Source organism: Gopherus flavomarginatus, chromosome 9 (assembly GCF_025201925.1).
Source record: "Gopherus flavomarginatus isolate rGopFla2 chromosome 9, rGopFla2.mat.asm, whole genome shotgun sequence".
NCBI classification, from domain to species: domain Eukaryota; kingdom Metazoa; phylum Chordata; order Testudines; family Testudinidae; genus Gopherus; species Gopherus flavomarginatus.
The window spans coordinates 13,355,116-13,371,742 of record NC_066625.1 but is presented as its reverse complement, the minus strand read 5'-3'; the positions used below and the strand labels follow the sequence as shown (position 1 = coordinate 13,371,742).

The window sequence follows — 16,627 nt, the reverse complement described above, 5'->3', positions numbered from 1 at the left end:
TTTCACACCTGCTGCCTTCAGAGACATAAATATGAGTCCACTGCATTTGCTTTTGTGAGGTCTGAAGAGGTGACCCAGCTATAAGTGTGAGAGCTGGATCCTAGCTCTGTTTGCAGAACATCAATAGACTAGCTTCCTACATTCCAGTTTGTTACATTTGTGCAAATCCACTTAGGGCAATAGAGTTACACAGCTGTAACTGATGGCATGATCTAAAAACAATGGGATTGCACAGACAAAAGGGAAAAAAAATTGCCAAATTCTGCCCAACAGAAACCACATTACTGATGCTGCTACAGCTGCTGCATGGGCAGAGGAGGACTCAGCTTTACTTTCAGAGCCCAGCATGGGTTTGCAGGGCTGGTAGTTAGGGAAAAAAAGAAACACAGAACAGAATAAGGGAGCATCTAACTATCTGTAAATTGAGCACATTAAACCTGGGGAAAAAAATCAATAAATATACATAGCTGCTTTTCCAAGTAGAACAGCGCTTTGAATGACTGAACATATTTTAAAAGTACTTATAATTGCACAACAGCAATGATATTAGAAACCACTTTTTTTCTACCTATAATTATCTCTCTTTATATCCATAGGACTATCCAGGGCATGGACCCTACTGGGACGTTGCTTTTCTTAGAGGATTTGAAAGCACCTGACCGCTCTGGTTTGTCATCTCATCGCACACCAGGTATGGCAACAGCCCACGATACTTTGTGCTTTTATTTAAATCTAATGTGTCCTCCACTCCCACCATAAGCACTTGGGCACTGAAAGCTGATTCATTAAAATATGTTGTTGTTAAAGATGAAGGGCTTGGCGCTGCTTTCACTCACATTAACAAAAGCCTGGAATAATCAAGATCAAAACCTGGTCCAAAGAACTTTATAGACTGAGGCAACACACTAGATTTCCCTTATAGCATTAGGCACACCCAAACTCATGGAGTGCCACCGTAGGATTAAGACTCAATCTGAACATCTTGCTGCTGCTAAGTAGTGAGTGAAGGTGTGGATTTACATCCACAGAAAGTAAAGCCATATATAGAGGAGCATTTCTGTATTTTTCTAATCAGTTTTCAACCACCTGTGTGGCCAAATTAAGACTCGTCTTTGCCTCTGTTGAGAAGTATTGGTATGCTTCCTTCTTCATCCACAGCTCACCTGTATGTCTACACTGCAGCTGGGACTGAGCCTCCCAGCCCAGGCAGACAGACTCACACTACAGAGGCTCAAGCTAGCACACTAAATAGAGCAGTGTGGATGTTGCAGCTCTGGTGGAGACTCAGGCTAACCACCTGAGCTCAGACCTTGGGGGTCAGGTGGCCTTGACGCAGGAACGCCAGAAGCTCCTGAGAAGGGGACCCCTCCCCACTCCATCTCTTTCCCTGGACCTCTGCCCTTACCCTGCCTCTTCCCCCGGGTCCCACATGCCGCTTGCTCCTCTCTGCCCCTGTCCCCCTCCCCTACTCTCCCTTAAGACTATGCCCTTCCACTTGTAAAAGCGATGGGGTCCTGGCCCCCTGGATCCTATGTTCTGGCGCCCCTGACTTGAGGGCTCCAGCCACTGCCTGACCTACCTCCCAAAGTGCAAAGTCCACACTGCTATTTTTATCATGCTAGTTCCAGCTAGCGTGAGTCTGTCCACAGGGCTGGAAGGCTCCTCAGGTTAGAGTCTGATCCTACAAATCCTTACTCACACATGCAGTCCTTGCTCATAGCGAAGCGTGAGTAGTCAGTGTGTAGTCTTTCCCAGTAGGACCACTCCTGCGAGTCAGAGGCTGCAGGAACAGGCATGTCAATCACACCCTCCATGTCTGAATGTTTCCTGAATAGCCCTCTGCTCCCTAGCAAGAAGGGGTGGCTAGATACTGTAGCAAATCAATGTGAGTAATGAACACCCAACCTGGATGCCTGTGGGCTGCCAGATGACTGATAGCTGTTTTCCTGTCCTAGCCCATCTCTAAAGGGTCGCTTGCCTCAGGCCACTCATGTACCTCACCTGTAATTTAAACTGTATTGAAAGCCTCTCTCAGTTTCACCAGGAACAATGGATTGTTGCCTTACTGTTCTTGACGTTGCTAGGCAGTTTAATAAGCTAGCATGTAAACACCCAAAGCACATGGAATCGCCTGAGAGGATGCTATGGAGTGCATTTGTAGACAGTGTCCAAGTGTGTTTTAAAGCACAGTATTGTCTAATTTTGCTCAGAGTAAGTACAGACAACACAATGGATGAAACACTGCCAGCATCTGGCCTGTGTTAGGCTCTGCCCAGGAAAGCCTGATATGCAGCAAACAGAGCTAGACTAACTGGGCTTGGAAACAGCTGCAGACGTGGCCACAGGCCCTAAAGTGGACAGTTTGCTCTTCTACCTACAGACTATCCTGGAGTCTCAATTGCACTGGAATCAAGTAATTTCTGTCTATACTGGTAGGACAACTGGATTTCAGATCACTTTCCTCATCTGTATCACAAGAGATGCTAAGGCAGGAAAATGAACATGACTAACGTTCTGCACAGAATCTTTCAAGAAGCTGTAAATAGATTGTTGATTTCAGTCCACCAACCCAAGAGAGAAAATCAGCAGCAGTTTCTTCTCGCACATTCACAGAGCCGAATGATGGCAACCATTCCCACAGCAGTTAATCCATAAGGGTGAGCTGAGTTAGGAAGCTGCAGCCTTGCACTGGGGCAGTGCAGAGCTGCACCGCTCCAGTGGGGACTCTGGGAGACATGCTTCAAGGGTGTTACCCAGTCTGTAAGAGGATGGAGGCTGTTAAACCATTCAGTAAGGGGTGCTCCCCTCCATGGCCAGCACTGCTTATCCATGGGGAAAAGGAGTGGCTGGGAAGTTGACAGGGAAGGCTATTGTGCCCTTTCTTCTCCATATGCACCTGGGGAGCCGGACACGATTGGATCCCTTGCTTGGTGTCAGGGGTGGCTCTATGTATTTTGCTGCCTCGAGCACGGCAGTCAAGTGGCTTTTGATGGCATGCCTGCGGGAGGTCCGCCAGTCCCACGCCTTCGGCATACCCACTGCCGAATTGCTGCTGAAGCCACGAGACCGGCGGAGCTCCTGCAGGCATGCCACAAAAGGCAGCCTGACTGCTGCCCTCACAGCAACCAGCAGGCCGCCCCCCAAGGCTTGCCGCCCCAGCACACGCTTGGTACACTGGTGCCTGGAGCCGCCCCTGCTTGGTGTCAATAAACACCATTCTTAGAAGAGCCCTGTCCCTTCCTTAGGCACAGTGCAACCTGTCTGAAGGGACCACCCCAGGGGCGAACAAAAACTTGGCTATCCACCAAGACGTGTCTTTAACCAAAGGTCAATCAAAACTGCATGAGAAACCTTGGGGATGATCATGTAAATATTATTGTCACTACTTGTGAACAGGGAAATTGGGTCAAAAAGACTCAGTGGCTTGCGGGGGCGGTGGGCGCTGTGCTCTTGTCAATTCAGCATGGGAATGGCAGGCAGGCAGCACCAGCTTGTGTCACTGTTGGGCCGTGCGACCTTGGACAAGTCACTTCACTTCCTCCAAACCTCGGCTGGGATGCAATCATATTTACATAGCTTCCCGGGGGGACTAGAAGGCCTGATTAAATAATAGGCCTTGTCTTCCAAACTTATTTGTGAACGTAGCTCTTCATCACAGGGGAAATCCCACTGACATTAATGGGACTTACTCACACGAGCAGGATTTACAAGGTCTGGCTCAACATTTGATGCATGCAAGCAAAGCATTAAGGCCAGGCAGAGGCAGGAACAGATCCTGGCATGTTCTGAGTGCCCAGCCCTGTAATCAAACATCACAGGAGATCACGCAGTCCCGGATTCGCAGACGAGCTCCAGCATGGTCCGAACGGGAGGTACTGGATCTCATCACATGTTGGGGAGACAAGTCTGTTATGGCAGAACTACGTTCCAAAAAAAGGAATGCAAATATGTACGCTGAAGTCTCCAGGCCATGAGGGAAAGACAGAAAGATGAGGGGACATGCGAGGTGGATTCATAGTACCAGGAAACAGGTGGTGCATCGTGTTGCACGGTCTGCTGGTAGTATGGCATCTGCTGTAGCTTTCACAGAGGGAGGAGCGAGTGATGGCACACACCCAGAAACACCTGCGAGAATGTTTTTGCCCCATCATGCCCTGGGAGCTTAACCCACAATTCCAATGGGCGGCAGAGACTGTGGGAACTGTGGGATAGCTTCCCACAGCGCACCACTCTGACATTCGATGCTAGCCTCAGTACTGTGAATGCACTCTGAAGAATTCATGCGCTTTAGTGGGGACACACAAAACCAAATGTATAAAATCGCTTCCAAAAATTCAAATAAAATAAGTTAGAATTAATTTCGTACTGTAGACGTAGGCTATGTCTTCACTATCCGCCGTATCGGCGGGTAGCAATCGATTTCTCGGGGATCGATATATCGCGTCTCATCTAGACGCGATATACCAATCCCCGAACGAGCTCCTGTCGACTCCGGAACTCCACCAACGTGAACAGCGGTAGCGGAGTTGACAGGGGGAGCCGCGGACGTCGATCCCGCGCCATGAGGACGGTAGGCAATTCGATCTAAGATACTTCAACTTCAGCTACGTTATTCACCTAGCTGAAGTTGCGTATCTTAGATCGATCCCCTCCCCTAGTATAGACCAGCCTGTACCCTCAGTCTCAGAGGCAGTGAGACCATGTGGCCCAACCTTAAGTACAAGTATGACCTCTTGAGGGGAGGGGAAGGTCTGCCACACAGAAGGGGTTCCTCCAAGGGACAGTTTAAAAGCTAGGGCAGAGCACACATCTTGTCGATCCATGACAGGTGACAAAGTGGTGCTGTCATTTGCCAATTGGCCAACACTATGACCTCGCTCCTGGAAGTACTGACTTCCAGGGGCCCAATCCTGGCTTCAATTGGTGTCAAGAGCATACTGGTCTTTGCAGGATCAGGCCCTAGGGAGGAGTCTAATCAGACAAGCAACAAACCGATTTTCTCCCCTCCCTCGAAATGCCGGAGCAGGGTAATTTTGGACATACAACGGCACCTTCATCATGTTGGATTCCACCACTCTAAGTGTTTACCCGCACAGTACTGTGTAGAATCTCTCTTTTATTGTCCTATCCTGGAAGATTATGTCTTGGGGATACGATGCTAGCTTTGGCACTACGGAAAAGAGCATCTTGAGATTACAAATAACTACATAGCATCTAGTATATCACATTTAGGTCCATGTTTTCATGCAGAAGGGCTATTTAAAAAGGTGGGAGAGTCTAAAAATCATAGTGAAAAATTGACCTTTTTATAGCCTTAGAAAGTTGAAAGGGTCTAGGGAATGAGCAATCTATTGACTCTTCCCTGCCCCATCCAGTTATAGTTATTACTAGCCTACCATATAAATCCAGAGGACTGGAACTTCTCAAGGCCCTTTATAACAAACCCCGCTGTGAATTCAAAACAAAACAAAACCCTGAAAACTAAAATATTACAGAGACTGCAGTTGCACAAACAAATGTTGTTTACCAGTGAAAATATGTAGTTACTTACTGACAGTCAGGAAATGTTGGCTTGTAATAAAATGGTGGTATTTTAGATTCATATCTTGCTTTTGCTACATTGTTTCCATTTGCGGCCATAAACTGTAAGAGAGGAGGAAAAAAAAGAGAGAGAAAAAAATTAAGCAATTTTAGCTCTGGTTCCTTCACCCGTGTCTGGTTCTACAGAGTAGTAACAGTACCCAGTTCTGCACACACGTATGACAACAGTCCATTGGGGCATCTTATGGAAGATCTTGTAGTAGCGTATCTGCATGATAGCACCCATAGATTGCACTTCTATAGCACTTTACATCAGAGGATTGAAAAGCACCCTGTAGATGTTCCATTCGTTTCACTCTCTGTTGCCAGGTTGTATCATTATGTCCATTTTACTGATAGGGAAAGAGAGGCACAGAAGATAAAGAGCCGCTTTCTCAACACCAACAGATGTACATCTGGTATGGAATGGCCCAGAGCAGTTTGTTTCTCATATACAGAAGGAGTGCCCTCAAGTCACTCAAGTCCAGCTGCTATTTAAGTGGGCTTCCATGTCTCAGGCAGGTGACTACATAGGCTGCTACAAACTTGGGAACAACCTCTTCCATCAAGATTGGACATTTCATCCCCTTAACATCCCTGGGGCCAAATTCTGCCCTTGGTCACATGCGTGATCCCCACTGGTTTCAATGGTACGTCAATGCATGTAACTAAGGGCAGATCTCCAAGCCGAATTCTGCCTTCATTTGGGCATGTTCAATGGCAGAATCTGGCACTGAATCTGCTCCTTAACATTTCTACCCTAGCCAGATGACACAGTCAGAAAAAGATCCTCTGATTTTATTATTGTTTTAAAGAAATCTGTACGTACTTTTGCTCCCTGCAAAACATTAAGTGATCAGCATAAAAAAGAAGGGTGACGCTTCTGTGCAAAGCCACTCCAGTAACCTATATCTCCTGGAAGAGTCCCCTGTGGCTGATGGTGCATGAGGATGTGCTGGACTCAGCAATTAGTTTGTGTCTTAATCCAATTCCAGCCCCACTGTTATACAAGGAAGCAGAATTTAAGAGCTATATTGACAAGAGCCCTTGCAATACTCACCAGCGAATGATTACCCTGACCAGCCTCTAGGTCTCACTATGCTCACTCCCCATAGGTACGTGCCTTTGTGGAGTGCGCTTCCTGGTGCTATACCGCAGAGAGAAGGAGAAGCAGCTGTTCCCCTGCCTCTGACACTCAATGGCACAAATGTAATTTGCACTCATAGCAGTTTGCAGGCAAAATGTAATTGATCAACACACCACCCCTATTTCACATTCAGGGAAAATGAGGATCAGAGAGGTTATGATCAAGGGATGAAATCCTGTCCCCATTGACCCAAGTCAATGAGAACTTTTCCATTGACATCAAAGAGCCAGGATTTCATGCAATATTTTCATAAGTGGCCTCTGAGTTTGGGTGACCAGCTCAAGGCACCTTGTGTGTGATATTCAGTGGTACTCAGCACCCATAAAGGAGGTATGGATGCTCATCATTCCTGGAAAAAATCACATCCCACATGCCTCAAACTGGTCCCTGGAATGGAAGAATCAAAGTCAATACCCACTTTTGAAACCCTAGGCTTACATAACTTGTCCAAAGTTTTACCCGAAAGCAGCATCACAAGGAAGGCTAGAACCTTGGTCTCCTGGAGAAGAAACTACAGGACGCAGGTTGACAGTTTAGTTTCAAAGTGACTTTAAACCTTCATCCTACAACTACATCAGAACCGACAACGCTGGAACATGGACTTGTTAATTAGTCTGTCATGGCAGCATCTGTCCTCATTCCCTTCTGATCGAGGATAGAAATTGCTAAGCTGAAAACTGTGCAGTGATAGACACATACCTGCTCACAAAATTCAGTACAAATTCAATGATAAACATAAACATAGAGAAAGCCTCTGCTCTCTATGAAGCTGTATTTCCTCCCAGAGGTTCTTATGCATTCAAAAAACATGAGTAAAACCCCCAAAATCATGATATTTGCATAAAATCACAAGTCTCTAAAAATAACAACATTAGGGTTCTTTTATATGGTTTGAGGCTTTAGGGTTCCTGTATTCTAACTTTTCTCTATAGCCATGAAGGCTGGAAACTTTTTTTTTTTTAAATGAAAGCTCATTTTCTGATATATATCACATGACTCCAAGAGCTGGGGCTTTAAGAAAAAACACCAATCATAGGACTCATGATGAAATTGAGAGTTGGTAGCACTGCTCATACCTTGGAGTACAATATACATGAGAGCCTACAGGTTTTCTAGTTAGATTTATTAATTATTATTATGACACCACAGCCAGCTAGCGAGGTGTTTTTCATACAGAGAAGAGTTAAGGTCTCTGTTACAGAGAGCGCAATGTAAGAGCCCAATTCTGTAAGATGGGATTCGAGGACTTTCAGGCCCAAATAGCCAACATACTGGAGATGACAGAATGCAATTAAAATTACATGAGTTAGCATCAGGACTGGTTAAAAGTTTTTGAAATTTGCAATTTTCACACCAAAAAAGAAAAAAAGTCAAGATTTCTGTGGGAGAAAATAAAACATGCCCAACATTGCTACTTATTTGAGGTTGTCAAAAATGGGATCACATTTTTTGTGACTTGTTAAAAAAATAATGTATACCTCAACTTGAACATCATCCCACGGATCTAAACGGACTGATTTCACTTTGCTGACTTGTGGGATATTGCGATGGATTCCTGAACAATTTAAACAGATAAACACTCCTAGGGTATGCGATGCCCAGTCTGGATCTGAAAGACAAAAGAAAATAGTATTGCTTTAGTACCGCTTATTGGAGTACAGAATTTAGCGAGTGGACTAAAAGACAGTGGAATTTGGAGATCCCCCAGAGACCAGAAGGGCTTTATGAGACAGAGCCTGATTTTGAAGGCATCTGATGTGCTAATGTACATGCAAAAGGCAGACAAGTTATGTGTCTCATTTACATTGAAAATGACCATGCACAGTCACTGGATTTGCATGCACAGTCATAGTGAACCTAACCACTGTAAAGTTCATCTCTCTTCATTGTCAGCATTTGTTCATGAAACGAAGAGAAGAAATTCTAACTTTTATGATAAAACCTATGTCCCACTAAGCTGCTCAGGCACTGCAGAAAACAATTATTATAACACACACATCACAATAATAAGGGTTTTCAGGCTTTGCTTGAGCAGAAGATGAATGTTTGAGCTACAGCTCTGAATTTCTGCTGAGCAACACCCCACTGTTTACAGTGCCGGCCTCTGAGCTGACAACTAGCAAGGGCACTTTAAACTTGATTCCACTCTCACTGAATTGGTTTTTTTCCTTAGCACCACAAATGAGAGACGTCACGTTCTACTGATAAATGCAGGGTTAAAGTAATTGAAGGAGATTAACAGAGAAAAATAGCAGGCGTTACAGCAGGACACACATGCCAGCGTCTTGCACTGCGTCAGTGCTAATGCCAATGCAATGATCTCTGTTTGAATGCCCAGTAATAAATGTCAGCACTTGCTATTCTAACTTAAATGCAAATTGCCTCCTTGGAGCAGCTGAGCTTCCTTCTTAACCCCTCCCCCCACCCCACCCTAGTCAGCAGGAGCAGTGAGGCACTCTGCCCCTCACAGGATCAGGCTGTTAATGAATATGGTGAACTATCATTTTCTGGAAAACTGATATAATTTGTTTATTCTCTTGTAGTAATTATGCTAAACATTTACTCTATACAGAGCAGTAATTATTTATTAAAGGCAAGAGATTGTGCTTTTTTCTCCTTATGCATATTTAATGGCCCCCTTGTATTGCAATTAGTGCAGCTGAACAACCGGAATCGGGTTAGGAGGGGTTAGACAAAGAAACTCAACTGTAGGTAGTCTCTGTGGTTCTCTCATGCTAGCTTGGAGCTGTTCCTTGGGATCCACTGGCAGAGTCTGTCTTAAGGAGAGGACCATGAGCTGCATCCCCAGGAACATGCCAAAAGAGGAATATGGGTTATCCACATCAACCTGCAGTTTTGTTGTTCTGATTTAAAACCAATTAAGCAAAATGAATTGCCTGGTCAAACTCATTTTATGACCGCTATGCCCCATTTTATTCTACAAGTTCTGTCACATCTGCACAGGAGGAGAAATCCTATTCCCAGGGAGACCCTAGTCCCAAGAACCAGTGACAATTCTACTGTCACAGGGTTGGAATCCAGCTTCCAGACCCTATGGGCTCCTTTCATTTTGTGGAGTCTACCATCCTGGGAGGCTCTGGGACACAACCAAGGCTCAAGCCTGGACTATATCCATGATCCTGTGAAATGCTGAGCACATCTTGTCTGGCACCAAGCACCCTCCAGCCCTATCAAGATCCATGGGAGTTGCAAGTGCTCAGCACTTTGCAGCATCAGGCCCTAAGAGAGGAACACAATTTTCATAAGCCAGCACCACCAGTCTGGTTCTCCTCCCACTTACATTTGTGTTACTCTGTTGAGTTAGGTGGAGTGATGCAGGTCCCATATATTTCCACCACAAAGGTAACAAAGATGCTACCAGGGGCTAGATCAATGGTTTTTAATCTGTGCTCTGCAAACCCTTGGGTTCCACAAACTATGTCTAAATTTCCAAAGGGATCCACACTTCCATTCAAAATTTTATAGGAGTTTGCAAATGAAAAAAGGTTGAAAACTACTGGGCTAGATTATAGACATACCTGCAGGGTAATTAAAATATTTGAGAGGCGTGTAAACAAAGACACTTAAATTTTTTGCATCAGGTGATCTCAGTATATACCAGTAGAATTAAATCCTGTTCTATGGTACCTCCCAGAATCTATGTGCTTCAAACAGTAAGTGAGTTCAAAGTACAATAATAGTGCCCATGAGGTTTGAGGGGCCCACTCAACCTTCAGCTCCTTTGTAGTAAGGCCACAGTCTACCTATTGGCAGAAGAGGCTCCAAGGACAGAGCAGAATGTGGCCTCCCGCCGGGGAAACGCTTCCGCGCCCACCCCAGGTACTCCTCATCCCCAGCATGAGTAAGATCAAGGCCACAACTCCTCAGACATCGAGTGGCTAGGAGCTGCTCCTGCCAGTACCAGCAGTGTGCTGCTACCTGGGGCTTCAGCCACAAGTATAGCAACCACCTGACTCCAGGTCAGCGCCCTGCCCACCCACTGGTCCGTGTCCAATCCCCACACAAGTCTGCTGCCCAGGAAGACCCTAGCCCCTGCCCCGGCCGCTACTGTCTGGACTCACACATTGAGGCAGTGAGGAGCTCATCTGGAAAAGTGTGGCAGGTGCACTGGGTGGTGTGGATGTTACAGGGGGCTGACCAGCGGGTGCAGGCTAAGCTGGACTGGGGGTGCAGGGCAGGGGTGTGGAGTGCAAGGGACCAAAGGGGGATCCTCAGGCCCAACTGTGGTTGAGCTGAATGGCTCCAGGGAAAAGGTTGTTGGGGGTGGGGCCATCTCCAGGGCAGCCCATGTCTGGGGCGACAGTCAATTTCTCTGATATCTCCCACAGGGATGTGCTGTGACACATATCGGTATCGGTGTCTCTTATTCTGATAGCAGTGTGTGTGTTAGAAATCAGCCCCTGCCCATCCCCCACCACTGTCTCTGTCATGAGGCTGCAACCCTCTCGCCCACAAACCACTAGCCCCACAGCTGCTGCCTTGCTGCAGCCCAGGTGCTCAACGGGGAACTGGCGCTACCCAGGATGTGCAAGGCACTTACAGCCCGCATGTGAGCAGTCTGCAGGACAACCTGCCGCAGGACATTGCCTGGCAACGGGGACACCAGCTTGTGACACAAGAACTGCCCTACACAGCAGCCAGGCCACTATCCTGCCTCCAGCTGGGGTTGATGCTTCAGAACTAGATCAAGAAACTCGAGCAAATGGGAATCCATTCATTGAGGAAGGTGCATCCACCCAAGCCCCACTTATTGCTTTGTTTGTGCCCAGAAACATGAGGTTTCATAGACAAACTCTTGGAAGACTACAAGGGGAAACAGAGCAGGGCGGCTCTTCCAGCTATTTTGAAATAAAAATCACTTTATTCCAGAACAGGTATTCCAGTCAATTTCCTCAGGTGGACAAATTCTTCATTTTTTAAATACTACTGACAATAACCGTGAATCTTCTAGTTATTCATATAATTGGATAATTCTTGTTCGTTGTCTACCAAACTGTGAAACTTTAACAATATGTTGTGTGAAGCAAAATATCTGTAGCCTTTTTAAATCTGCTGCCTCTCCAATGCCATGAGCGTCCCACTTGCATGGGTGGCAGTAAAGAGCAGCCCCCAATTTACCATTAATTATTATGTGCACCTTTCTTAAGTCCCCTCTGATTAATTTCCTCTGTCAACTACAGTTTAATTCTCTCTTCATGCAACAGTCTCTGCCTGCCTCAATCACTTTCATTATCACTCCGAACCCCTTCTGGTTTTGCTATTTCTATTTCGGAGGTTGGGGGGCGGGGGGAGGATTACCTGGGCTGCACACACTATTTGAGCTGAGGACACAGTGTCCACATCTATGGTGTTATGCTAACGTTAGTATTTTGTGGGATGTCCCTATATATCCTACCTCTTTGTTTTGTTGATTGCCCCAGCATACTGAGCAAAGATTTCCAATTTCCATTGTACTTGTCACAGGGATGCCTAGGTTTCTGTCCTGTTAATTTAGTAGTCAGCAATGTAGAACCCAGCAGTGTGTATGAGTAGTTCAGATTTATTCTTTCCAACGTGCCTTAACTTGCATTTGTCAGCACTGAACTTCATCTGTCTGTTATCATGTTGCCCAATCACCTAGCTTTGTTAGATCTCCCTGAAATTTCTCACGTAGGATTTTTAAAAAATGAATATTTATCTCTCTTATGCTTCAGTGTTTAAACCAATGACTAACTGCTGGGATTTGGAACACACTTCCCTATGGAGAGGTTATTCTGTGGTTGTTCGCTGTGGTATTACACCTTCCGGTGAAGCATCTTGTACTTGCAGTCTGGTATCCTGTCTCAGACAGTGGCATGAATCATTGGTCTAATTTGGTGTAAACAAACCTTAATTGGTGCTAAATTAATTCATGAGTTATCAAAACAAAATTAAGTATATGTAGCAAAGTATGTTGCAAGTTTGCTTGTGCATTTACAATACCGAGCTGTCAGCAAAGCACTTAGCATACATATGTAAGGGGTGTTGTCTCCTTACTAACATTCAGTGGAGATGTTTTGGTGGGCTAATTCCCAGTGCCAAAAGAAAGGGGAAGACCAATGGGAAGTCAGGATCCTGAGACTGACAGACCCCAGGAATAATGGGGAGAGGCCAATGCTCCAGGTCAGCCTGATTGACAGGGCGGACAGGCTAATCAGGGAGTCAGGTGGCCGGAGGAGGGGTCCCACGCTCCGTGTGAGCTGGAATTAGGTTGACCAGATGTCCCTATAAAATCGGGACAGTCCCTGATTTTGGAGTCTTTGTCTTATATAAGCTCCTATTACCCACCCACCCCATCTCGATTTTTCACACTTGCTGTCTGGTCACCCTAGCTGGAACTGCCTGGGTCAGACAGAGTGGGGTCAAGCTAAGGAGAGAGCAAGGACCCAAGCTGAGCTGGGGAGCAGAGCCCTGCCAGATCCAGAGGGGCCAGAAAAGCAGCCCAGGAAGCAGATCAGTGCTGGGAGCAGAGTCACAGAAGCAGCCCACAGAGCAGAGCTGTCAGGGGCGGCTCTAGCCATTTCGCCACCCCAAGCATGGCGTCATGCTGCGGGGGTGCGCTCTGCCAGTCGCCGGTGCCGCAGCTCCGACTGACCTCCCGCAGGCGTGCCTGCAGAGGGTCCGCTGCTCCCGCAGCTTCGGTGGAGCCGCGGGAGCAGTGGACTCTCCGCAGGCACGCCTGCGGGAAGGTCCACCAAAGCCGCGGGACCAGCAGACCCTCCGCAGGCATGCCACCGAAGGCTGCCTGCCTGCGGCCCTAGCGGCAACCAGCAGAGTGCCCTCCCCCCCACGGCTTGCCGCCCCAAGCACGCACTTGGCGTGCTGGGGTCTGGAGCCGCCTCTGAGAACTGTAGCAGCCAGAGCCAGAGGGGCCAGAGAAGCAGCCTGGGGGGTTGACGGCAGAGCAGCAGCAGCTGTGCTGAGGCAGTCTGGAGCTGGAGCTGATGCAGAGTGGAGCTGGGGCTGGAGCAGTCCGGAGCTGGGTGCGGTGAGCAGCTAGGGAGAGCGAGGGGGACCCTGGGCAACAGGCCCAGCGCAGGGAGACGCCTCAGCCAAGAGGCCCTGCAGGCCAGAACTGGAGGGGGATCATAACCCCGATGGGGTGGGGGCGATGCTAGGAAGAAGGGTCCAGCCATCTAGAGCCTGAGAGCATGTGGCCACCATCAGAGCAAGTGTCCGACCCACAGCATCCCTGCAGCATTGCCAGGGCTTGAGAAGGGGCCTGGGACTTGTGAGGAACAGACTGAACTTCCCTTACATTCCAGAGACGCCAGTTGTGATGTCCCCATGCCACAGGACAGGGTTATGTGTTTTCCTTTAACCTTTCCCATTTTTTTCTTGTTTTTTTATTGATTGCTGTTTAATAAATTGTATTTGCTTTGAATTGTATATAATGCTCAGTGGGTCTGGGGAGCATCCAGTACTGAGAGAGCACCCCGGAGTGGGGACACCCTAGCCCCTGTCCTAAGTTACCACAGCAGGGTTGGGGGTTGAGCCCCCAGGAATCCTGGGCCCAGCCTTGTTGGGGTTACAAGGACTCTGCCACACAGGGGAGTGGAAGGGGAGCCCTTGAGGTCAGGCAGGGCTCTGGATAAAGGAAGTAGGAGCAGGGATTCAGATCCTTTCGCTAGCTCACTTCACTGGGGTAGTGTATAAGCCAGGAAAGTTCCCCACAATAGTGGGACCATTCCCCCACTTACACATGTGACAAAACAAAAAGTGAAACTACAGGAAAGTCCTTTCAACAAACTCTTCTAAACCCTTTTTTGGCCTCTTGGGGGTTTTGTGTGTAGTTATTATAAAGAACTATATCAATTTGTTAATAAATATTCTCTCTCGGTAGAGAGGCTCTTAAAAAATCTGGAGTGCACTTAAGAGTTTTTCATACAAGCTTTTAAGCAATTTTACATGGTTGACACAGTTTTATCATCAAGCTAACCTGTAACCCCAGAGAACAAAAACCTTATATAGCAGGGGTAGGCAACCTATGGCACACGTGCCAAAGGCGGCATGTGAGATGATCTTCAGTGGCACTCACACTGCCCGGGACCTGGCCACCAGTCACGGGGGCTCTGCATTTTAATTTAATTTTAAATGAAGCTTCTTAAACATTTTAAAAACCTTATTTACCTTACATACAACAACAGTTTAGTTATATATTATAGACTTATAGAAAGAGACCTTCTAAAAACGTTAAAATGTATCACTGGCACATGAAACCTTAAATTAGAGTGAATAAATGAAGACTCGGCACACCACTTCTGAAAGGTTGCCGAGCCCTGTTATATAGTAACAATGTTTAAATAGTCCGCTAGCAATTTTTAACCTAAACTAATATCCGAGGAAGGAAGTAGCACTTATAAATGCTAAACTTCAAAAATTCCAATAAAAATAGACATTATTCCTCCCATTTTGCCTTTGTCTATCTGGCAACCTCATAAATCTGTGGTGATGAGCTCCCCAATTTTCCCCATGAATTCCCCATTTGTTCCACATGGGGCTATTCACAGACTCTCCAATATCCTTTACTTTTGCTTTGTTGAATGTATTATTTGGCTTTTTTTTATTCTTTCCATTTCAATATGCTTTAGTGTGGAGAAATAAACTAGATGTTTAAAATTCTTTCAGTCTTACTCTACAATGGTGTTAGAAGCAATGAAACATTTAATCCTTTTTCACTTTCATCTTTATAAGCATTACAACAACGTTACCTGTGACTGTATAGCTTTGACAAAAAAAAAAGTGTTATAAAATATATAGTAAAGAGTGAGAAAGGAATATAAATTGCTACGAATGTGCCACATGGCTGAGTTAATGTTGCCACAGAAGCCTTATGTTTTGAATTTCCTGATGGTTACTTTGCAAGTTACTCTTTAAGATAGAAAAGCTTGATATAGTTCTCAACCCAAAACCCAGAAAACAACAATTTTAGTTAAATTTTATATAAATATGTAAATAGAATGTTTGTGTGTGTAGACACCCTGCAAAAATGTATAGGAACAGCCTAGATATTGTGTTCATGGATTTGTGGAAAAGATGGATATGTTCTGATTTTCCAAGTTGGTAAATGAAAGCAAAATTTTAGATTTTGGAATTGGGAAGGGCACCCCTAACCTATTCTTTGAACCAAGGCCCTCTGGGGCCTGGCTAGGCTCTTGCACATCCAAGATGTGCAGAAAGTGCGGTTAACTGATTTTCTTTCACAAACACATGAAGAAGACTCAAATATAAACATCACCGGCAGCAAAGCATGTGTTTAACCACAAGAATAAACCTGTCAGAGGCTGACTCAAGTGATGGTTGGCACCATAGTCTCAGTAAAGCAATTCTGCAATGATGTTATTGTGCTTTAAGATTTCTCAGAGTAATGAGATCAGATCAAAGCAGTGCCTATTTCAGCACAATTTCTACCAAAGTGCACATCAGACTGTGTGAATTTTGTCAGAAGAGATTAAAAAAAATACCAGGTTTGTCTCTTTACAAACAAATGTTATCTTAAACGCGCAGGAATATTTAGGGGGATGTTTTTACACTATATGAACTATCTAGGTGCACGCTTTCAAAAACCTTTCTGGAAAAGCTCTGTTAAAATGTTTTATAGCGATGGGAGATGTCACATTTTACTCCATCCACTAGTTCAAGCTCAAAGCTTGCAACTTGCCATTGATGCAATGTGGGACACAAAAGGAAGGACAGAGTATCGCAGATCAATGGAATAAAATCCGTATTCGAGATGGGATCACTTCTTGGGTTAAGGGTTCTCAATCTTTTGTATCTGTGACCCCTTGCACACAGCAAGCCTCTGAGTGCGACCACCCTTAAATATAAAAAAAGTGGTTTTAATCTGTAACACCATTCTAA

At 45.8% G+C, this 16,627-nt stretch overlaps 1 protein-coding gene across 1 annotated transcript in view; it reads right to left on the bottom strand.

The window, feature by feature from the left end:
- ADAP1 (ArfGAP with dual PH domains 1) overlaps nucleotides 1-16,627 on the bottom strand; it is a 101,973-nt gene that overhangs the window by 75,121 nt on the left and 10,225 nt on the right. Inside the window, exons 2-3 of the mRNA XM_050966354.1 lie at nucleotides 8,206-8,336; nucleotides 5,552-5,643 (exon numbers count right to left, since the gene is read on the bottom strand). Of these exons, the coding sequence (XP_050822311.1) occupies nucleotides 5,552-5,643; nucleotides 8,206-8,336 (223 nt within the window). The remainder of the gene's footprint in view (nucleotides 1-5,551; nucleotides 5,644-8,205; nucleotides 8,337-16,627) is intronic.